Here is a 21,925-nt window from a genome sequence, read left to right on the forward strand (position 1 = left end):
GGGAACAGGAAGGATGTGGCCTTGAGCTCCTTGGGAAACTTCAGGCCACACCAAGATTGTCCCTGATAACATCAAACTCAGCTGTGCTGAGAGAAAAGCCTGGAGGGAACAGGGAAAGCCTCCTGGGAAGTTTGCTTCCTTTGCCTCTGGGAAGCCTCAACACCAGGGAAAAGTGTGGGCTGGGGGCTGTGAGCCCACCCCAAAGCCCCCTCAGCCACTGGGGAGCCCTTGCTCAGTGGGACTCAGCCCCTTCCTGCTTCACAAAGGACAGAGGAACAAAAGAGGAGGAGGGGGAAGGGAAAGGTCTGAGAGAAACTTCTTCCAAGTTGTCAGGAAGAGAAAAGCCCTATTCAGGCAGGAAGAATGCCCGGTGGAGCTGGTCACTAAGCAACCCTCAGCAATGTGGTGTGGCCTGAGGGACAGGCAAGGAACAGAACTGCCTCACTGCCCACCCACAGTCCATCAGGGACAGCCTGCAGGGCCTGGGGACAGGGGACACCACCAGGGCCACACTGCAGAGCCACCATGAGGGGCTGAGGCACCCAGCAGGCTCAGAGCTCCTGGGTGCAGCTCTGGATGGGGCCCAGCCTCACTCAGGCTTCCCTGTTTGCTGCTCAGGAAGGATTTCTGGCCTGCTGCAAAGCCTATGGCTCCCTCTGGGCCTGTCATTCCCACAGGGCCGCACCATTCCCAAGAGAGGCATTTGGGGACAGCAGGCACTGGGGACAGCTCCCTGCTCCCACAGGCATTGGGGACAGCTCCCTGCTGCCACAGATATTGGGGACAGCTCCCTGCTCCCACAGATATTGGGGACAGCTCCCTGCTGCCACAGGCATTGGGGACAGCTCCCTGCTCCCACAGATATTTGGGGACAGCTCCTGCTCCCACAGACACCGTGGGCTCCTATGGCCACAGCAGTCAGGTACAGCTACACCCTCTCCAGGGAAGCTGAATCCTGCATTTGGATCCTCAGTGTGGGTGGTTGTCCTTCACAAACAAGCTCAGTGAGACATGAGAAACTGCCCAGCCTCTCTGCAGCACAAGGAAAAAAGGGGAAAGGAAATCAAGCCTGACCAACTCTGCTGATAATTCCAGCTGAAATTTCTTCCTTGGAGCCCAGGGAGTCCCTGGAGACACTGCTGCCCCCAACAAAAATGCTGCAGAAATGGAAAAACACTCCCAACCACAGCAGGTCTGGTGAGTGTGCAGCTGGTTAACCCAGGGACATGCTCTGGACCTGTGGGACACTGGATGTGGCTTTTTTGCCTGTACAGTGTCATGGGGGAAACGTCCAGCCCTTCCTGCATTTTTCTTGAATATCTGATACACCTGGAGAGCAGCTGCTGGGACAAGGGCAGACTCGCCAGGTGTTCACCCACTTCCTCAGGGAGGTGTTGGGCTGGTGCTGATCCCTGTCCTGCAAGGTGAACAGGTGGGGGATTGTGAAAAATGCGTATTTTATGATTGGCTTTTCGCAAATATTAAAATGAATATTATTTGTGTTGTGTTAGAAAGTAATGCTGTATTAATTCTCTTAAGTACTATGTTAAATATAGTTTTGGGTTATAAAAAATGTTAAAATAGAAACTATGCTATGTAGGATACTTTTTTTAAAGAAAGGACTCACACTGAGATAGCAGCCACAGGACACCTGAATCTTTCAGAGAAAAAGAATTTATTGCCTTTTTATCAGAAGAAATGAACTTCTTCCCGCCTCAAAGGCACTGTTAGGATTCAGAGGAAGAAGGTGACAATCAGACAGAATCCCGTGTTTGAATGGAATTTATGTATCATGTATGAAGTGTATGAATATGCAACAGGCTGTTGCTTTTAAGGGTTAATCCTTTGTGAACGTGGGTCCTTTATTGGGCTCATGCTGCCCAGAAAAAGGTACCCAGACATCTTTGTCTTTATTGTCTCATATTGTCCTAATTCAATTTGTCCAAATTATTATTACTCTAATTGTATTACTATTTTTATAACCATTTTGTTACTATTATACTTTTAAAAACAAGTGATTGGTGTTTTTCACAGGGATGTTCGGGTGTGTCCACAAAAGCTGCAGAGCTTCTCCAGGTAATCTCATTATCCCTCAGTCCTGGACTTCCCTGGCTTTGCCACCTGCTGTATCTCAGCCTTTAAAGCACCAATTCTGGGTGCACTAAATAACCACAAGCCACAGGGCTGCTGAAAGATCAGCTTGGCCAAAGCAGTGCCATTTATTTTGCTTACAAAACCCCTTCCAGGAGGCCAACACACCCCAGGTGTGCTGGCTGCAGCTGGGCCCCTCTCAGCACCGTGGGGGACAGGCCCTTCAGCCAGCAGCAATGACACATGGCATCCATCCCTGGGCTTGGAGAGCTTCCACCTCCAACAGGACAAACACAGCTGGGAGCCAAGCATGACCGAGTCCAGCTGTGCAAGGACTTGGCACATCAGGTCCATGCCACAAAATTCACATTTTGTGCAGCCAGGGGAGCCCTGGGGCAAGAGACAGCAGGTACAGGAGGTGTGCTGCACCATGGAGAGCAGCTGCCTGCCCTGGAGTTGATGGCAGTGCTCCTCTGGAAGTGTCAGAGCAAGGCCATTCTAGGTAGCAGAAGTGAAACTCGTTGTCTCTCAAATTGGTCACCTGGAAGCGTCCAGTCCATCCTTTTTATCTCCAGGGAGCAGAGTGAGTGCAGCCCCCTCCCCCCAAGAAATAAAGTCAACCTGAAGCAGAATCTGTGTTTCCACCTCCATCCATTCCAGCTCCTCAGGGAGTTTGTTTAGACAACACCCAGCTCCAAAATGGGCATTGCAAATGGAGAGGATCCACCCAGAAGAGAAGTGGCCCCAGCCTGAGGAGCATCTTCTTGGAAAGAGAGAAATTACACACAGGACCATATCCATCCTGGATTCTGCTATCATAATACCCATGCCTACAACAACCAGCAAGAGCCCTGCAGCACAGCCAGGTGGGATTTATTTGCAGGCTGCATTTCCTGTTGGTCTTTGGGTCTGCAGCATTCACACATTTGTTGAAGTGTTGTGAAATTACAGAGCTGCTGAAGGAGGGAAATGTCTTTGTGGGGATGAAATGTGCCTAGCCGTGCAGAGCTGACCTTGGCTCTGGTGATCCTCTTCTGTTCTCTGTGAGGTGTTGTTGAGATTTCCCAGGCTGCAGTCAGGTTCTCAGGTAAAGTTTCATTATATTCTCATCATGAAGCCTTTTCCACAGCTGCTTCTCCAGGTTGAAGTCATGGTTAATGTAGAAAATCAACTTTTTCCAGTTCTTGTCATAGTAGTGATCTGAGTACTTCTCATACCCCTCTGTGATGTAGCCATAGGCACTGACCTGGGGAAGATGCAGGGCTCACTGGGCATGGGATGGAGGGAGCAGGGGAAATACAGGACAGAGATGCCAGCTGGGACTTCTCTGGGGGTCCAGAAGGACCAGAGTGTGAGCACTGGCTCCAGAGATCCTGCTGTGCCCTCACTGCCTCCCCAGGAGATGATGTGCTCCAGGAGAGCAGCAGGCATCACCACCTCTATGGGAGCTATTTTGGGGCTTCTCATCTTCAGCTCCTCCACAGCTGACATGAGCCCATACACTCTCCAGGCACACAGCAGCCAGCCCTGCTCTCCTCTGTCCCCTGTTCCCACTTCCAGACAGCTCTGGGTGCAAGAATCACTGTGCCCTTACCTGGTCACAGAGGTGGAGTGCAGTCAGCAGCAGGAAGGCCCCTGTTGTGGGTCTGTACAGCCTCCAGTAGTGCTTTTGCAAATTTTTAGACTTTAAAAACCTGCAGCAGGAGAGAGGAAAGCACTGAGGGGTTGCTGGCTGTGGTGTTTCAAGCAGGGCACACCTTGTGGCTCATGTGGCATCTCCCCTCCTTGCAGCAGCCTGGGGCCACATGAGGCGTTTCAGAGAAGCCACAAATGTGCTCAGAACTCTCCACCACCTTCATGGCAACCTCAGCCCAGCTCTGCCCCAGCTTTGTGGAAGTGGTGGGTCTTAAAGCAGTGGGGGTGAAGGATCTCATAGGTTAAAGCCCACTACTCTTAAATCTGCCCTTTGCTTTGCAGTGCAGAGGTGGCTTTGGGGCTCCCTGGTATATCCTGCTCCCCACCCACATCTAGGAGGGAGAGGAGACACAGGCAAGGTGCAGAGGAGTCACAAAACCTGCCAGGAGCTGCACTGTGTCATGCCAGAAGTTGTTAGGAAAGCAGGAGTAAACACTGGGAAAAAATAGCATGGAGTGTTCTTGATGCTGGAAATGCCCCAAGTCAGAGGGGGCCCCAAGGCAGAGCAGAGCAGAGCAGGCAGGGAAGGCTGGCCATCTGCTCCAGGGAAGGCAGCAGCTCTCAAGGACACTGAAGGGTACAGGCAGCCAAAGCAGGGCCCTACAGGAGCCTCTGTGCCTCCTTCTCTCAGTCATGTGTGGCCCAGGATGGGCAGATCTCATGGTGGCAGTGGCCAGCACGCTGTGGAAAGGGCTGGAGAAGAGCAGCAGCCAGGCCAGGCAAAGGAGATGCTGAAGAAGAGCCTGTCATGCTTGAGGGCACAACCAACCTTCTGAGTCTAGAAGGAATCTCTGGAGAGAAAATCTGTCACAGAGCCTTCCTCCAAGGTACCAAGCAATGGAGAACATGAAAGGCTGGTCCTGAGCTAGAGATCAACTGTTCTGGCACTTCAGCAACATTCTTCTTACACCTAAACTTGCAATTGGCCCTGGGTCTCTTCTGGATGCAGAAAACCAAACAGTTTGATGGCTGTTACTTCTCCAGCTCACAGGTTCTGGATGTTCACCCACTACAGCACCAGAGAGAGTTTCAGCTTGAGATGAAAGGAGGAGTAAAGAAAGTTCTGGGGAAGGGGTATGGATAGGAGAGGTGTAAAACTTGGCAGGGAACAGCTAGGTAACAAATGAAAAACCAACACTTAACTAAATAACAATAAAGGAGCAAGTCTAGTTTTAAAAACATAAAATACAAAATGGACAACTTGTGCTACTCTAAAGGCAGGGGAAAGGACAGCATAAGGAAATGACAAAATTACAAATTAAACAGCAAGCATATTAATACAACTAAAAAGCACACTACAACATCAGCAGAGCTCAGGCTGCTGGTGTGGCTGAGCTGGGGTTACAGGGAGGGAGCTGGGAGGAGAGGCCAGAGACAGAGAGAGATGGTGCTGGCCAGGAAAAAGGAGCCTGTTACAGCACACAACCTGCAGCTCACCTGTTTTTCATGTATCTGAGGAAATCAGGGTGAGTCACCAGGTATTTGTCCATTGTGAAATCTTCATCAAATTTCTGCCGGGGCTTCTGCCTAAGGACAGGAATGAGGAGACTCAAGACAAGCAAGCTCCTACACCTCATCACAGCTGGAAAGGGTCAGCCCTGATGCACTTGGTGGTAAAAGAACCACAAACACTGTGAAGATATTCTGTAGCATTTCCCACATTATGACAAAGCCTCCATAGCCTGTGTGCATTGCAGAGGAAGAGATCAGGAAGGAGAGGCAACAAAAGGAGATAGGAATATCAAAAGCATGTGTTTGTATAGGCAAAAATTAGTGAAACCAGGCCTTCATCCATGAGCAGGCCACACCAGACCAGCCAGCAGCAAGTGTTCATCCCCAAAAGTCACAAAGCTTTCCCTAAGCTCTGGCCACACATCATTGAAATTAGCTGATATTGGGGAAGATGAAACAGGAAAGCCTTATAAATATGATTGCCTGGCAAAAGATTTTGAGAATATAGAAACTATAAGCGAGATTGAAATGAAAGCAAGGTTTGAGATTCCTCAGTTACTGAACAACTGGAAAACAATGGTATGGCCAGCTGAAGGTAATCCCCTTTTGATGGAACAACACCCTCTGCTTGCAGACAGGCCCAAGGTCAGAGCAGACCCTACAGCTTGGCAGAAGGGGCACAAAGAGGAGTTTTTAGGGTTTAAAATGTAACCCAGAATGGTAATGTAATGATTCTTACAGGCTGTATGTAAATGCTTTAGGATTTGTATCTTGTGCTAGATTGGTTAGTGAGAATCAGAAATCAGAATACTCAACACAGAAGAATATTTATTGTATTGTAATGGGAACCTTGCTCTCTTTCCCTCTTGCTTTTATTCTGGGAGAGGCAAAGAGCCCCACAGAGAGCTCATCACTGAGGGGCAGAGGGGGCTGGAGTTGGCTTTACCCGCTGAGGTTCAGGAATCCTTTCCTGATGTCCTTGTTGAACAGCAGAGCCTCCAGCCACTCATAGTCTCTTGCTCCCTCCAGGAAGTGAATGTATCTGACATGCTAAGAAGAAAACAAGTGAGCATTAGTGAACAGAACCTCCAAAACAACGCAAGCAAACATCTTGGCTCACTGGGTTTCTTGGGCACACATCTCCAGTCTGCAGCTCTCAACCAGCACACAATAACAGAATGGAGAAAACATCTGATGTGCAGCTCCTTCTACATGCCACAAGGCTGTGGATGTGACAGAAACAGCCAGATGAACTTTCCCAGGAATTGTTCTGGGGAGTTTTGTTTTTTAACTTTTTCTCTCAGCTTCTCAATCTTGCAGCTGGTGTTTTGAATAGTTGTTTTCTCATAAGATATTTACCAAAGGGTGTCCACTTAAATAGCCAATGGTGTGAAGGGGTGTTAATTAAGTAACCAATCAAGTCCACCTGAATTGGAATGGTGTATAAAAAGAATGGGTTTCTAATAAACTCAAATTAGCCTCATGAAGAGAATGAATGTGTTGCCTTCACTCCTGCTCCTGACTCAAAGGTGGCACAAGGCTGGGGTGGCATTGACACAACTTGTCACTGCAAACACTCACTCTGAGCCAGAGCAGAGCAGGTTCCCTCCCTGAGGGTGAAGCTAAAGGGCTGCCTTAGCCCCTCTGTTACTCCTCGTGGCAGGAGCAGAGCTGAAGCACACAGACAAACAGCATCCTGTTAAAGCTGTGCATGCACACAGCAGTGTGCACTCACTTTGTCCCGTGGGATGTTCCTGAACCCTCTGTGTCCCAAGATCTGAAGAGAGGAAACCAGGGAGTAGGCTGTGAATCCATAAAAAGAAGTTTTTGTTCCCACATCTTTTTCATAGCCCTTGATTAGAGCCCCACTCAGCCTGGCAAAGGAAATGAAACAGAAGAGCAGGGTTAGGTGACCACTGAAACCCCTTCCATGCACATTCCTGACAGGAAAAGACAGTGTTAGCCTGGAGGAAGGGCAGACTAGCCCTATTCTGATTAGCACCCTGATCTGCAGGACAGCCCCTGCTGTGGAGATGGCTCTTTATGGCTCATTTGTGAACACAGGCTTTGGCTATTGAGTAACTCTCCAATTATTTTTGGACTTTTTATCTCCTGGCATCCATCATTTTGGCACTTGGGAATGAGTGGAATACTAGAAGAGATGAAGTGATCCAGCCCCAGTCAGGGGCTACCCACGGTGAGCTATCTGTGCATCTTCTGAGAAGGAAGGCAGCCTTACCTGAAGACATAGTCATGGGAGTCAATCTCCTGGCCCATCCCAGAGTTATTCAGAATTCCTCCATTCCCCACGACAGCACAGCTGATGCACGTGGGCATGCTGCTGTCATGGTTGGCCAGGAGCAGCTGCTGGTGGGCCTTTGGGGGCAGCAGGGATATGACCTCCTTTACCACTGTGAAGCAAACACAGTGGTGAGTTATCAAGAGCCTTTGGGATGGACACAGTGAAACCACCACATTTTCCACCATGAGATCCTCCTAGACTGATGCCTTGGATGGGGAGATGCTGCAAACCTCCAGGTTCCTGTTGGGAGTCTGAAAGTCCCATCCTGACAAGCCCTGAGGGACTCACGTGAATAATTGAGGTCCATGAAGCCATAGGGGGGTATAAAATGCTCCAGGCGGTTCCATTCACTGTCACTGAAGTGTCTCCTGTCCATGAAGAGTGCGATGTTGGGCAGGAAAAGATCCCTCAGCCAGGCAGACTTGGCAGCCCTGGCCCTCACTGATTCAGAGCAGGTCTTGAAAAACAAAAAGCAAACAGTACTGACTGATGATGAGCAGAGGTGATAAACCTGAGTGCCAGTGCTTGTGTGCCTGTCTGTGGCAGGACCAAAGGGAAACACAGAAACTCCAGTGCTACCATTTCCCTCGTGATCCCTGTCACAGACATCTTTTATGAAAAATCCTTTCCTTAGGATTTTTCCTCCTGAGAAGCTGGGAGGCCTCAGGAACAAAATGTAAACAATGATTATCTGCTGCTGTGGAATGCAACAGGTGCATCTGTGATTGGCCCATGTTGGTTGTTTGTAATTAATGGCCAATCACAGTCAGCTGGCTCAGACTCTCTGCCTGAGCCACAAGCCTTTGTTATTATTCCTTCTGTTTCTATTCTTAGCCAGCCTTCTGATGAAATCCTTTCTTCTATTCTTTTAGTATAGTTTTAATGTAATATATATCATAAAATAATAAATCAGCCTTCTGAAACATGGAGTCAGATCCTCATCTCTTCCCTCATCCTCAGACCCCTGTGAACATGAACACTGTCACACCCACTGCAAAGGGCCCACACCCCCAGGACCAGCAGACAAGGAGCTCAGTGGGGAGGCCATTCTTGGTGACCACCTGCACCACCCCACCTACCGAGGCTGGGGATGAGCTATCCAGCAGGTACTCATCCTCAAAATCCCACTGTGGCTCAGATGTGAAGTTAACAGCGCTCAGTTTCCTCTTCTGTGTCACAGCAGCAGCCTGAGGAGTAGGTGGTACAGTTTTCATTGATGCAGGAGCAGCTTTGGGGCTTGCTTGGTCTGGGGATGTGTTGTTCTCATGTGCTCCCTTCACCCCAGAGGATGGTTTCACTGTTGCCTTCTCCTTGCTACCCTTCTCCAAGGGAAGTGATTCCACTGTTGTCTTTTCCTTGGCTTCTGCCACCCATGGAGCTGGCCTCACTCTTGTTTTCCCCTTGTTTTCCTGCACCACAGGGGTTGTTTTCACTGTTGTCTCCTTGATTCCCTCCAACTGGGGTGGTGGTTTCACAGCCACGTTCCCCTTTTCTTCCTTAACACTCATAACTGGTTTCACTGTTTCCTTCTGCTCCTCCTTTCCTTTTCTTGGTGTGCTCTCCACCACATCATTGAGGCTTGTGATGTGTCCTCCCAAAGTCACCTTTAAAATGCTCCTGGAGTTCCCATTATCAGAATAGTTCAAACCCTGTTGCTCTTGGGGGTCCACTTGTTGTATCTCTGGGGCATGCTGGAAAATGTTCAATTTCCTGAATGCAATCAAAGGAAAAGCAGATACATCACACACACTTAACACTGAACACCCTTCAGCTCATTTCTAGTGCTCTTGACTCTGAGCCTCTCTCTGTACTTTACAGCAATTTCATTTTAAGCTTTGCCAAAATGTTATTCAACTTCCTGCACCATTCTAGCCTGAATATTGCTTATCTCCCCACTAGGCAAATCCCAGAGGCACACATTCTCTCCTCAGCTCTTGGCACATGGAACATTCACTCTGGCAGTAGCAGCCAACCAGTACAGGGCACTGGGCACTGGGCAGGTTCCCTGGCACTGTCCCCAGAGCACTGCAGGGTTGGTTTGGAGATCCTGGGCTCAGGACATGGCCCCACCATGGAGGCAGCCATCTGCCTCTCCCCTCTGCCAGCAGAGCAGGAAGAGCTTCCAGAATTCAGGAAGGGAAGTCTGAGAAGTGAAATATTGTAAATTCAGGCAACCCTGATGAGGGGAGAGATGATGCATCTGACTCCACTGATATCAGAAGGATAATTTATTACTTTATTATACTATATTATATTAAAGAATACTAAACTATACTAAAGAATACAGAAAAGATACTTACTGAATGCTAAAAAGACAATAAGGAAAACCTGTGACTCTTTCCAAAGTCCTGACACAGCTTGGCCATGATTGGCCAATGAGTCAAAACAACTCACACCAGAATCCAATGAAACAATCACCTGTGGGTAAGAAATCTCCAAACACATTCCAAGTAAACACTATATACTATACTAAAGAATACAGAAAAGATACTTTTATAAGTATAAAGATTTGCTATATCTTTTTAGTATAAGATATACTAAAAACATATACTAAAAGATAAGATATACTAAAAAGACCTTTAGTATAAGATATACTAAAAAGATAATAATGAAAACTTATGACTCTTTCCAGAGTCCCGACACAGCTTGGCCCTGATTGGCCAAAGAGTGAAAACAAGTCACAGCAGAATCCAATGGAACAATCACCTGTGGGTAAACAATCTCCAAACACATTCCACATGAGCACAACACAGGAGAACCAAATGAGATGAGAATTGTTTTCCTTTTCTCTGAGGCCTCTCTCTGCCTTTCAGCTTCCCAGGAGAGAAACCCTGGGTGCAGGGATGATGTTTATAGAATGTGATTGCCGCAATGAAACTCACTTCTTTGCCCTTCTCTTCCCAATCACCTCTTGAGATTTTGGGGCCACAGGACACTTCTTTCTCTCCTCTGCCTTGGTCAGGTATTGCAAAGGCATCACACAGCACTCACCAGGCACATGTGTCTGAAGGCAGACACTGTGAAGCTGTTAAAATGCAAAATTTCTACATTTTTAGCACTTGCCTCTAATATTGCAGCTGCCCTGTTGCCCTGCTTCAGAGGCACAGGCAGGTACAAAGTTGTCACAGGAGGACACATCTGCTGACAGCAGAAGAGCCACCTGCAACAAGACTGTGCTGAAACCCAGGGAAAAAAAATCAGGGCAGAAGTGGTGGAGTTGTGTCCTAAACATTCCCCCTTCTCTGTGCATGGCTGGAGGGTAGAACAGGAAAAAGGAAGGTGAACAATATCCACAGCTGAGCTTTTGTGTGCAGCGAAGCTGTTGAGGATAAACCATGGCTGTGGCACTCTGATCCCACCCTCCTGTTCAGCCTTTGCATGACACACTTGTTTGGGAACGCTGTGGATTGCTTCCGAAGTGAAAAATGGGACAAAAAGCACTTCTGCAGATAACAGGCTGCAGATAGCAGCTCAGTCACTGCTGAAATTCAATGGGTGTTGTACCACTCTGAAAGTGCTCAGGAAATGATCAGCTAAGGAGGCTTTTTAAATCGTTTTTTATCACATAAATATGTGAACCTTTACAAGGCTAGAAAAGAGAGCTTGTAGCACATGGCCTATCAGCTCTGCCTCTCCCATAATCATTAGCCAGCTTCAAGCCAGTGTGCAGCATGTGCTTTCTGTCACAGGCTTTCATGTATAAACTTACTGTCACTGCTTACTGCCCAATAGGAGGAAAGATTTTATATGGACACTCTAAATAAAGAGAAATTTGGTAATATAGCCCAGGCAGATCTTAAATCCCTTGGTGAATTTATGTTGTATTTTCAAGAGGATGTTTAAAACCTTGAAATAAAGTGCAGAAAACAAATGAAAAGGAGTTTCAATATGAGAAACCAGCCCCCACTCCAGCCTTTCCCTGTTGCTGTCTTGCAGGGCAGATTCCACCTCAGCCTGTTACACTTCAAATCCTGTGCCAGAGACCAAAATATAAAAACAAGGACTCTTCCCATCCCAAAGCTTGCTCCCTGCAGTCAGGCCCACATGGCCAGGCACTGGTGCTCACACAGGACCCTGCTCTCCTGACCAGCATTTTAAACCCAGACAAATTGTCAAAGCAGCACGGTGGATTTCAGGCTCTAGAGTCCAGCTGGCAAACAACTGCAGAAGCTCAATGACATTTGCTGTCATTTTCCTCCCCTTTTACAAAGCCCAAGGACAAATAGAGGATAAAGCCATGAAAATGCTGCTTTGTGTATTCTGCGTGACATGCAGGGTACAGAAATAGAACTGCCACACAGACAACCACACACAGCTCATATCTTGTTGTGTTTTACTTAAGTTGTATAAATACAGGCATTTCCATTCTCTGAAACTACAGCAGAAGGAAATGGCTTCAAGCAGCTAAATATGGAGAGCCACTTCTTGTTCCAGCTCTGCCACTGATGGGCTCTGGGATCAAGGAGAAGTCACTTCTCAACGCCTCCTCCTTCTCTCCTTTCCCTCCCACCTCCTTTGTGCAGGTTCCAACCTCTCCAAATCTGACAGCTGTCCTCAAAGCGGGGTCTCAAGCTGCTAAAGCTGAGCTGAACTCAAGTCACCTCCAGAAGAGCTGCAGATGTTCCCAGCTTCACTCCTCCTGCCTGCCCCCATAGCAGCAGCCCAGACATTCAGCTGAGAACCAGCCCAGCCCAACCAAGCCATTTGAGCTTACTGGGAGAGCTGGGACCAGCTGAGGGTGGTGGGGAGGCTGGGGAGTGGTGCTTGATGTACACAGCACCAACACATCCACGACCCATCCCTGTACTGGGAAAGGCTCAGGCGCCTGCAAGGGCTCATGCAAGGAGCAGTGCTCCCTGCCAGTGATGCTGGAGACATTTCTCTGCAATTCCCTCCACACTCATCCCTGTAGGATTTACTTGACCATTTATATAAAATAGATAAAATTATATTATATATATTACTATATGAAATGATATAAAATAGATATCAAGATATCACGTCCGCATGACATTGGTGTGCCAGGATGCAGAATATTTTGTGTTAGGAATCAGCTGCTGAACTTGCCATACATTCAAAGCCATCCCACCAAATTCACTGTCCACCAATGCAATCTGGATTAGGGCTGAATAAGGTCCTTCTGGGAGCCAACAGGAAAAGCAAATACTATGTAGTGCCAAAGTATGAAAACACGTAGCATTACTGAAGCAAAAGCTGCTTTAGACAGCTACAAAAGGAAGCCCTGGAAAATAGTGAGCCAACAGAGGCAGGTTTTTGACTGTGGATCTTCCAACAGCATGCTCTGCTAAAGTAACATGGTAACCTAACTCAGATCAGAAGTGCAAATTTCAGGGTAAAAAAGACAGACAGACAGACAGACAGAAAGTGAGCACAAGCACCCACACCAGGCAGTGCACACCATGAAGGAACAGATCCCTTACCTGAAAACCTTTGTCTTTGCCAAGTCAAACAAGGAGCTGGAATTGCCAAGGAAGAGGCAGAACTGTAATACAACAATGAGGCAAATCAGGGCTTTGGCAATTTTTGGGAGCCTTACCCTGGAGCAGCGCATGGTGAGGAACCTGTGAGTGGCAGAGGGCTCGCAGGCACTGCCTCACCAAGGGGTGTGGAAGGACTGGGCTGAGTTTCCCTCTGGATTTCCCACAGTAAAGTGCACACCCTGTCTCCCAGCATTCCCAGTCACTGCACACAGATCCAGTTTCTCAGGAAGGCATCAGTTTTGTGCTGTTCCTATTTATCACCAGAAGCTTATTTCCAAAGAGCGGGGAAAGGAAAGCCTTTTACTGCACACAGTGGAAGTTTCTTGTGTTTTTCTTAATGACATTGTTCTGCCCTAAAAAAGAAACCTTTTATCTCTAACCTGGAAAAGGCATCACTGGGAATACATGCAAAGTGTGGAAGTGACCATAATTACAATCCAGGAAGCTTTCAGAGCACCACCTGCCCAAGGTTTTAGACAGGGCCATAAACAAATATTCTTTATGTAATAATTGCTTTCAGCCCCAGTCCAGAAGCAATCCTTGCCCCACAAATGCTGATGGCTAGATACACATCCATTTTACCCTGTGGTTGGGAGGCAACTCAACAAATCAAAGTACGACTTGGTGTAAACCCACCACAGAAAAGAGGAGTTTGTGTTATGAAAATCTCCAGTCAGTGTGAAATCAATCTTTGGCAGTCCAGGGTACATCACCCCACCAGCAGAGGGAAAGATTTGCACAGATGAGCACCACACCCAGATAAATGTTTACTTCTACCAGGGATGCAGGTTTACAATTATTTTAACTTTTTAAGCTGTTAAACATTAACCCTGACATTTCAAGGGGTGATAGCCATATTGCTTCTTATGCATAGGCCTCTTTTGCAAGCTCTTATAAAAAATGAAGCTCAGATATAAAAAAAGCTTTTGCTGACAGTATCTCAAATCTCAGAAGCACTCACAGTGTTACTGAATACCCAGAGAACTGAAGGTGCCTGTTTTATATCACAGCAAAGCCAGTCAACAGGTTTCACAACTACAAGACTTTTTTTGTTAACAGGGGTCCCAAAGGGAAATTCTGGAGGCAGGAATCATTTTCCTTCAATCTCCTCCATGTAACATTACTGCAAAAGCAAGAGCCACAAGGGATAGAAAAATTCCTACAAGCAGAAAAATACAGATTTCTTTGCTTTTAAGGATCTGCACTGGTGATTGTGGAGAATTTGTCTGTAGCACTGTCTGTTCAGGAGGTATTGTGACTGTACTTGGGGGAATATCCAAATCTCTGACAAGCACATTAGCCAAAAGCAGCCTTGCTATTTGCAAAACAGGGCTTTTCACCTTCTTGGTGTGAGAAAAGGAAACCTAAGCCCCCCTTGTCAGAGTACAGACTTTCACTTCCTTGGACCGTCATTTCCTCACCCCACTGCTGACATCAGTGTCAGAACTGAGGCACCAGGCTGGTTTGCTCAAACATGAGGTCAGAGTGGGAAATGGGGATGTACTGGAACTCTCCAGGGATGACCTGGTGAAAACTGAGGTCAAGAGCAGAGCTGGTCTCTTAAACAGCTCTGTAAGAAGTGAGATTCTTGGGATACACAGGGCTCCCAGCCCATGGGCAGGAAAGTACAAAGCAAAGAGTGCAAATGCAGAGGGCCTGGCCTGTCAAAGGCCACAGCATCCTTTTCCAAATGCATGTTTCTCTGCAGTCCCACCTGCAATCTCAGGAGATGCTGCTTCATTTATGGTGTGGAGACTCCAAGCCCAGCACTGCTGGTGTGTCCAGTCTCAACATCAATGCCCACAGCAGAAGTTCTTCCATCCTTCAGTACTGTAAAAACAAGATGACTCTTTTATTTAAACAAACTCCACCTGGGATCATTGAGTGAAGATGGTTTTCTGTCAGCCCTTCTGATCTCCAACATCCATTTAATTCCACGTGCACTTCACTCATCCTTAATTACATCCTGGACATATAAAAGGCACTTCACTAATCCTTAATTACATCCTGGACATATAAAAGGCAGATTTGTCTAGAGTGGTGTTTGGAGTTTTTTTATTGTTTTTTTTTTTTTTTAATTCATAAGCAAACTTGATTTGTCATTTAATCCTACACTGTGCGTGTTGAGGATGTCAGCAGGCAAGCTGGCATTTGAACTGTGCCATGAACTTTTCTGTGTGCACGTTCTTCACCGGGCTGTGCACCAAATCTTGTTTGCTTGCCTGTGCCTTGTGTGCTTTCCACTCTCCCATGTCTCTGCTCCACAGAACAGAACATCACATCACAAGATGTGCTCAGGAACAGAACTGTTCTACAGATCAATGAATCTTAGCTGCAGGATAAACTTGTCTTTTAGTGATGCCTACAACCTACCAAAACCAATGTTTGACTGGAAATCAATGGAATAAAGCTGCTAAAGAAGCTGGGGGTGTTTGGATATGTTCACAGTATTATTTGATGATGTAAGAACTGAGTTATAAGTGGGGAAGAAAAAGAATGACATTGTCTGTAGCATGCAGCTGCTCAGTGGTCATGCCTTGGGGCAAGCAAAGGCTTGGCAACCTTAGGTTCTTGTTTTTTCCCTCCCTGTTCAGCAGTCATCTTCAGAAACAAATGCATTCAGGCTGGGAATCTGGAGGGGAAGAAATTACAAGAGAAAACTTTGAACAGCTGTTTGTCTTGTTTTTACCAAATGAAACTGATAGCCCAGAAACTCCCAAGCTTGCCATAATTCCACACTCACTGGCCATTTTCCAGCCAGTTCCTTCCCTTCTGCACCAAACCTTTTCTCAAAAACTAAACAAGCAGTCAGAGACAACAGTGTTTGTTGAAGCAAAGCCCCCACATCTGATACAGTGGCACTTTCAAGAATGCCCAGAGTTCTTGGACATTCACAGAGCAAAGCCCCAGTGAAGTGTGCCAGGAGTGAGGGAGCAGCTTTGTGAGCCTGTTCTCTCCATGGGGTGAAATGCTCCAGGAGGGAAAGACACAGTGGTTTTGATGGTGGAATGAGCAAGTGACTGCTCAGTGCCCACAGAGATTGCAAACCCTGTCAGCTTTTCATTAGTGTTGATTTGTGTGCTTGGTGTCCAGCCCAGCCAGCTCAGGCCCCTATAAAGAAACTGCCTTGGATCTGTGCAGGGCCAGTAGATGACATGGGTCCAAACCAGATTATTTCCCCCTCTCCCAGTTGGTAATGGGACCAGGGGGAGAGTCCTCCAGCAGTGCCCACACCCATGGAATGTCTTTGACGGGAGCAATCACTGGGAGGTGAGGGCAAAGTGCTCTGAATCTGACCCTGTTACAGGCTCTGGATCCTGGGACCTGTTTCAGATCCTCCTGTAAGCATAGTGAGGACTTGGCTTTGAGCTGTTCCCTCTGGCCACAGCTCTGGGTGATAATAAACCTCCCTAAACAGAGAGGAGCAGACCAAATCTGCCATCACACAGCCTTTTCTGCTCCTCGAGCTCTTCACATTCACCCCATCCCACTGAAATGCTCTGCTCCCAGCTTTCCTTCCTCAGCCACACAATGCTGAGAACACTCATGAGCCTCTTCATTTGTGAGAATTAAAAAAAAACACAGAAAAATACACTCCCAGCAACAATGGCTGGAAACATCATCTGGAGTTACACAGGCTGGAAAGAAGCAGGGTTCCTTTATCCAAATGCCTCCCTCAGCAGCCTTTTGTCTGTGCCACCCCAGCAGGAAGCCTAGCACATCACCCCAGAGCTGACAGACAGAGAGACAGACTGACACCACTTCTGGGCTAAGATGTGGAATTTCCCCCCCCCCCCCCCTTTTAAAATTTGTTTGATGGAAATGAAGAAAAAAGTTCTGTTCCTTGACTGGGAATCTCTCACAGAGCTGGTCCTCCAAGGAGCAGGGCAGCACTGCAGACAGGTGAAGAGATAATTTATGAAACTTGTGGCTAGTTGGCCTCCCATCAGAAAAGCAGCTTCTCCAGCTCCTGTCCCTGACAGCTGCCAGGAATAGGAGCATTCAAGGACTCTCCACTGCTCCAGAGAAAGAAACACAAGAATCACAAAGCCCAAATTCCTCTCCATACCCCTGGCAAAAAAAAATTGCAGGCATATTATCTCAGCACGTCACATCTGGCAGCAAAACTCAGGCCCTGCAGAGAAATTAATTACAGAATCACATCTCCATGGGGATCCACTAATTTTAGGGCCAGAAGTGAAATATTTCTTGGTAAAGGTCTTTCCCATACTCTTCCCACTGCCTTTACATCAGAATCCATTGCTCTTGACATCTCTGGCAGGACAAATGTGCCATTTGGCATCCTTTGGGCTGAAAAGTGCTGCAGGGAATGCAAGACATAAGCCTGCTTCTTGAGTGGTATAAATCATCCTGTTCCTGTCTTACACTTGGGAAAATGTGGCCTCATAGTGCTTTCCTCTCTGCTCCTGACTGACTGGAGAGTGAAATCAGAGAAGATCAGAGAAGTGCAGTCCCATTTTTAGCTGCAGGAGTGGGACAACCACAGGGTCCTGTGAGGAGCTGCTGAAAATCAGATGCTTCTCTTCCCTTCTCTCCTTTTTGTGTATTGTCTTCTCTGTAACAGCTCTTCTCCTGCTTTATTTAGATACATACCTGGTGTTACTTCTCTTCATCCTTCTGTTAACTTGACAGAGCCTTTTGTTAGCCAAGGAGAAAAGGGAAACCTTTGCCATGGCAGATACACAGCACCTACCAAGCTCCTACTTGGAAATGCCCAGGCAAAGGGATTGCCGGGCAGGAGAGCAGCACTATGGAAGGGCCACACATTCTCTCCTGATTCCTTGGAGCTCTTTAGTATCTGTTCCATCCAGGTTTGTCACAGAGATTCCAGGAAGGACCCTTCTGTGGCAGCCAGAGCCAAGAGGATGAGCCAGCCTGTTTCACTGATGATGTGCAGTGACATTCATCATCTCCTCCATGAGCTGTGCTTCCAAAACCTGCCACAGAGAAGTCTGCAGGACACACTGAGTGGGGTTTTTCCCAGCTCTGCAGCTTGCACCTCAAGCCTTGGGTCTCCATTTGCAGTTACCAACTGAGAATGATCAGGCCTACAACAGAAACTGTGTTGTTTACACTATGGCAAATGTGGGTGCTGTCCAGCCCTTGTGTTAATCTCCAAAATTACCAACCCCATGCTTCCAAGCAGAGGTCAGCTGGGTCCTGTCTATCCTTCAGTTCCCTCCCTCTCCCTAAGCAATCTCCACCACTGCATCAGACTCTGCTGATCCCCTTTGCTCCACCCCACATGGAAGCTTGCTCAGTATCTAAGTTCATATTCACCCCCTGGTATTGTAACCATAAGTAAAAACAAGCTCAGTTAACTAAAATAACATCTTAAATGCATAAAACAACCAAGAGCAAGAAGACACATTGCTCTGTATTAAAATGAGAACTATGAAAAGTTATTTTGCTGGTTGTTTAACTGTGTGTGCTGTCTGTGAAACCATATGGTAAAGTGCTCTGAGAATCACTGAGAAATAACAAGCCCTTGGGTTGACAAGCTTTGTGTAATCTGCCCTAAAGCATTTGCAAATTACCTTACTGTGGGTCCTTCAGCTGATGTTGAAAGGCAATCCTGGCTAGCAGGAGGATGAGGAGCCATCCTACAGCATCCCAGACAGATCTCTGAAATAAATAGAAAGGAGACAAAGGAGTAAAGGCAGTTAATCACATCAGAATTTAACCAGCATGGTGCCAACAGTTCTGTTTTGCCCAAAACTACACGAATATCTTTTTGTTTTCAGCTTTATCTGTCAGCTTTTATCTTCCATGGCTCCACCACAACATCCTTGGAGCCCTGATGGCTGAAGCCCCCAGGCTCCAGCAGCCCACAAGTCAAAGTTTGGTTATTTATTTTGCCACAGTCAAAACATTTCTCCATTGTTCAGGAGACCAATCTGTTAATAACACATTGATATGTCAAGTACCCCAAGCACTCCTGGCTGCCAGGAGGATGAGGAGCCATCCTACAGCACCCCAGACAGAAGATCTCTGAAATAAATAAAATGAGACAGAGCAGTAGAGGCAGTTAATCACATCAGAATTTAACCAGGATGGTGCCAACAGTTCTACCCAAAACTACATGGGTATCTTTTTGCTTTCAGCTTTATCTGTCAGCTTTTATCTTCCATGGCTCCACCACAACATCCTTGGAGCCCTGATGGCTGAAGCCCCCCAGCTCCAGCAGCCTGCAAGTCAAAGTTTGGTTATTTATTTTGCCACAGTCAAAACATTTTATCATTGTTCAGGAGACCAATCTATTAAAAACATGTTGACATGTCAAGTACCCCACAAGCACATTAAAATAACTGCACCGTTTGATTGATAGAAATTCATATGCATTTTGATTTTAGAATTGGTTTTACCTGACATCTACAAAATGCACATTTGCCTCTTCCTCTTTGAGGATAAATAGGTGGCATCTTATTTGTGAAATTTCACATGGTTTGCTATTTCATCTAACCAGGAATAAAAACTTCCTGTCCTGTCACGTGGTGAGTCTTTGGGTTTTGTGTTATCCTGTGAAACAATTCCTTGTCTGGGGATTGCAGCTGAATTGAAGGTCAGTTTTCCTAGAAAGGCCACTTTCTTGAGTTGTTTACTGTTCCCTGTACAATACTGTATTCAAGCCAGCTTTGTGCTTCTGTTAATACCAGAATTTGATTAGGTCTGGCCTTACAGATTCAAGTAAACCAGATGCCTGGAGTTCCATTTATCCATTTATTAGGAATGGATCCATGGATCCATTTATCCATGCACCAACACTGCCAGGGCTGCCTGCAGGCAAAACTGAGACACATCCATGCCTGCAGACACTTGGTCACCAGTTTTATTAACCTGGTTTGACTCAGAACAGAGCCAAGGTGATCAAATTTTGTTTCAACACTGCAGCTGGCAGGCGGAATTTATACCTGGAGAGGAGAGGAGAGGAGAGGAGAGGAGAGGAGAGGAGAGGAGAGGAGAGGAGAGGAGAGGAGAGGAGAGGAGAGGAGAGGAGAGGAGAGGAGAGGAGAGAAAAGGGAAGAGAAGAGAAGAGAAGAGAAGAGAAGAGAAGAGAAGAGAAGAGAAGAGAAGAGAAGAGAAGAGAAGAGAAGAGAAGAGAAGAGAAGAGAAGAGAAGAGAAGAGAAGAGAAGAGAAGAGAGAAGAGAAGAGAAGAGAAGAGAAGAGAAGAGAAGAGAAGAGAAGAGAATTTCCATTTCTCACACTACCTCACCTCAAACTCATCATGGTGGTTGAGTTCTGGACCCCCAGATCCCAGCCCCAAGGGTCTGCATGTCTGTGTCCCCAAAGACATTGCAACAATCAATTTTTCCTCAGCTGAGTGAGCCCCTGTGAGTGCAGAGAGCAGGAAAAAGCCCACACCATTCTGAGGCTCTCTGCCTCATTTCTTGTTGCAGAAAGGTGAGCAGGGACATCATCACAGGCTTGTCAGTACAAATATCACCAAACTGTCATGCACGATGGAGATCACTCCTGGGTGCAGTATATCCATGTACAAACAAGGATAATCCACCCTCTGGAAGAAACCATTTGTCACAAAAGGCCACAGGAGGAGCTGGCTGGCTGGCAAGGACAAACTTTTGTTATGAAACAGCCTGAGAATGGAGGGGCCATCCAAGACATCTGGACACCTACAGAAAGAATACAGGTACTGGATGCAGGTCCAACATCTCTGCCTGGGCACTCAAACATTTTATGAAGGGGCTGCTCTAGAGTGGATCCCCTGCAAGGTCACCCCATGGGCTCCTCTCCTGCTCCAGCTCAGCCTTCCCAGAAGTTCACAGCCTCTTTCAGGCATCCCCTGCTCCAGCGTGGGCTCCTGCAGGAGCTGCAGGTGGATCTGCACCCACAGGAACCTCCATGGGCTGGTGGATCTGCACCCACATGAACCTCCTGCAGGTGGATCTGCATTGACATGAACCTGCTGCAGGTGGATGTGCACCCACAGGAACCTCCATGGGCTGCAGGGACACAGCTGCTTCACCCTGCTCTGCAGCACAGGCTGCAGGGGAACCCCACCCTGATGACTGGAGTGCATCATCCCCCTCCTTCCCCGCTGATCTTGCTGTCTGCAGGCTTATCTCACATGTTCTGACTCCTCTCTTCTCTGAGTGCAATTATCTCTGTGCAATAACTTTTTATTCCTTCTTAAATATGTCATCACAGAGATGTTACTGCCATCACTGACTGGCTGGCACTGCACAGGGACAGGTCCCACCCTGGAACCAGCTGGTGTTCGCTTTGCTGGACATGGCAGAAACTTCTGGCAGCTCCTCACAGAAGCCATCCCTGTGGCCACCCTGCTACCAAAACCTGGCCATGCAAACCCACAAGGATCATCAAGTGCAACTGGACAGGACAGCTCCAGAAATCCCATCCTGTGCCTGAAATCATTGTCCAAACACTGCTTGAGTTCTGGCAGCCTTGGGGCTGTGACCACTTCCCTGAGGAGCCACTTCCCACCTCAGCTGTGCTGCCAGCAGTTTTTAAAGAACAGAGGAGGTGTGTAGGATAGAGTGCCATTTCCTCAGGAAATGTAGGGAGCCATCCCATCAACCCACTCAGAGCACTGCCAATTTAAAACTGCCACTGTGGGGCTATTGAAACTCTCATGGTCTACACAAAATGAGGCCCAACACTCTAGGCTGTTCATGGGCAGCTTGAAAATAGGGAGGAGATAACCTTCCCCCTAAAAACAAGTTTTCAAAATGCCTCTGCTCCTATCTCAAGGTCACTGGGTTCAGACACAGTGGCACTCTCCTTCTTCACTAAGGTCATACAGCACAAGCACAGCAGATGAGGCACAGGAATCCTTTACTACAGGACAAAAACACAGCCCACAGGGGAGAAAGAACTGGCAAA

The 21,925-nt window shown here is 47.3% G+C and overlaps 2 protein-coding genes across 8 annotated transcripts in view; both read right to left on the reverse strand.

Annotated features, from left to right (window-relative positions):
• Positions 1-275: 275 nt before the first annotated feature.
• On the reverse strand, positions 276-18,643 carry ST6GALNAC1 (ST6 N-acetylgalactosaminide alpha-2,6-sialyltransferase 1). Of its 7 annotated transcripts, none has more exons than XM_074555283.1 (10): positions 14,756-18,643; positions 12,982-13,043; positions 8,620-9,250; positions 7,829-7,997; positions 7,478-7,649; positions 6,974-7,112; positions 6,185-6,288; positions 5,224-5,313; positions 3,686-3,785; positions 276-3,337 (listed from the first exon to the last, which is right to left on the reverse strand). In XM_074555283.1, exons 1-10 carry the CDS (start codon positions 14,780-14,782, stop codon positions 3,167-3,169), a joined length of 1,665 nt encoding a protein of 554 aa, XP_074411384.1. In that variant the 5' UTR covers positions 14,783-18,643; the 3' UTR covers positions 276-3,166. The 7 variants fall into 7 exon arrangements, 3 of the variants coding, with proteins under 3 accessions (XP_074411384.1, XP_026653301.2, XP_026653302.2); XR_003381895.2 differs by lacking the exon at positions 14,756-18,643 and adding an exon at positions 4,556-4,725 and having other exon boundaries at positions 3,312-3,337; positions 12,982-13,519; XM_026797500.2 differs by lacking the exon at positions 14,756-18,643 and having other exon boundaries at positions 12,982-13,513.
• A 7-nt stretch (positions 18,644-18,650) lies between these two features.
• The window catches only part of MXRA7 (matrix remodeling associated 7), a 43,955-nt gene continuing 40,680 nt past the window's right edge, over positions 18,651-21,925 (reverse strand). The window contains exon 5 of the mRNA XM_074555291.1: positions 18,651-18,687. Within this exon, the coding sequence (XP_074411392.1) occupies positions 18,666-18,687 (22 nt within the window). The 3' untranslated portion in view covers positions 18,651-18,665. The remainder of the gene's footprint in view (positions 18,688-21,925) is intronic.

Source organism: Zonotrichia albicollis, chromosome 19 (assembly GCF_047830755.1).
Source record: "Zonotrichia albicollis isolate bZonAlb1 chromosome 19, bZonAlb1.hap1, whole genome shotgun sequence".
Lineage (NCBI taxonomy): Eukaryota > Metazoa > Chordata > Aves > Passeriformes > Passerellidae > Zonotrichia > Zonotrichia albicollis.

Coding starts and splice junctions, on each gene's coding strand:
- ST6GALNAC1 (XM_026797500.2), bottom strand. CDS start 13,112: ATGCGCTGCTCCAGGGTAAGGCTCCCAAAAATTGCCAAAGCCCTGATT. Junction 7,113..7,477: donor TCCCATGACTATGTCTTCAG/GTAAGGCTGCCT, acceptor TTCCTTTGCCAG/GCTGAGTGGGGCTCTAATCA. Junction 3,338..3,685: donor CACTCCACCTCTGTGACCAG/GTAAGGGCACAG, acceptor CATCTTCCCCAG/GTCAGTGCCTATGGCTACAT.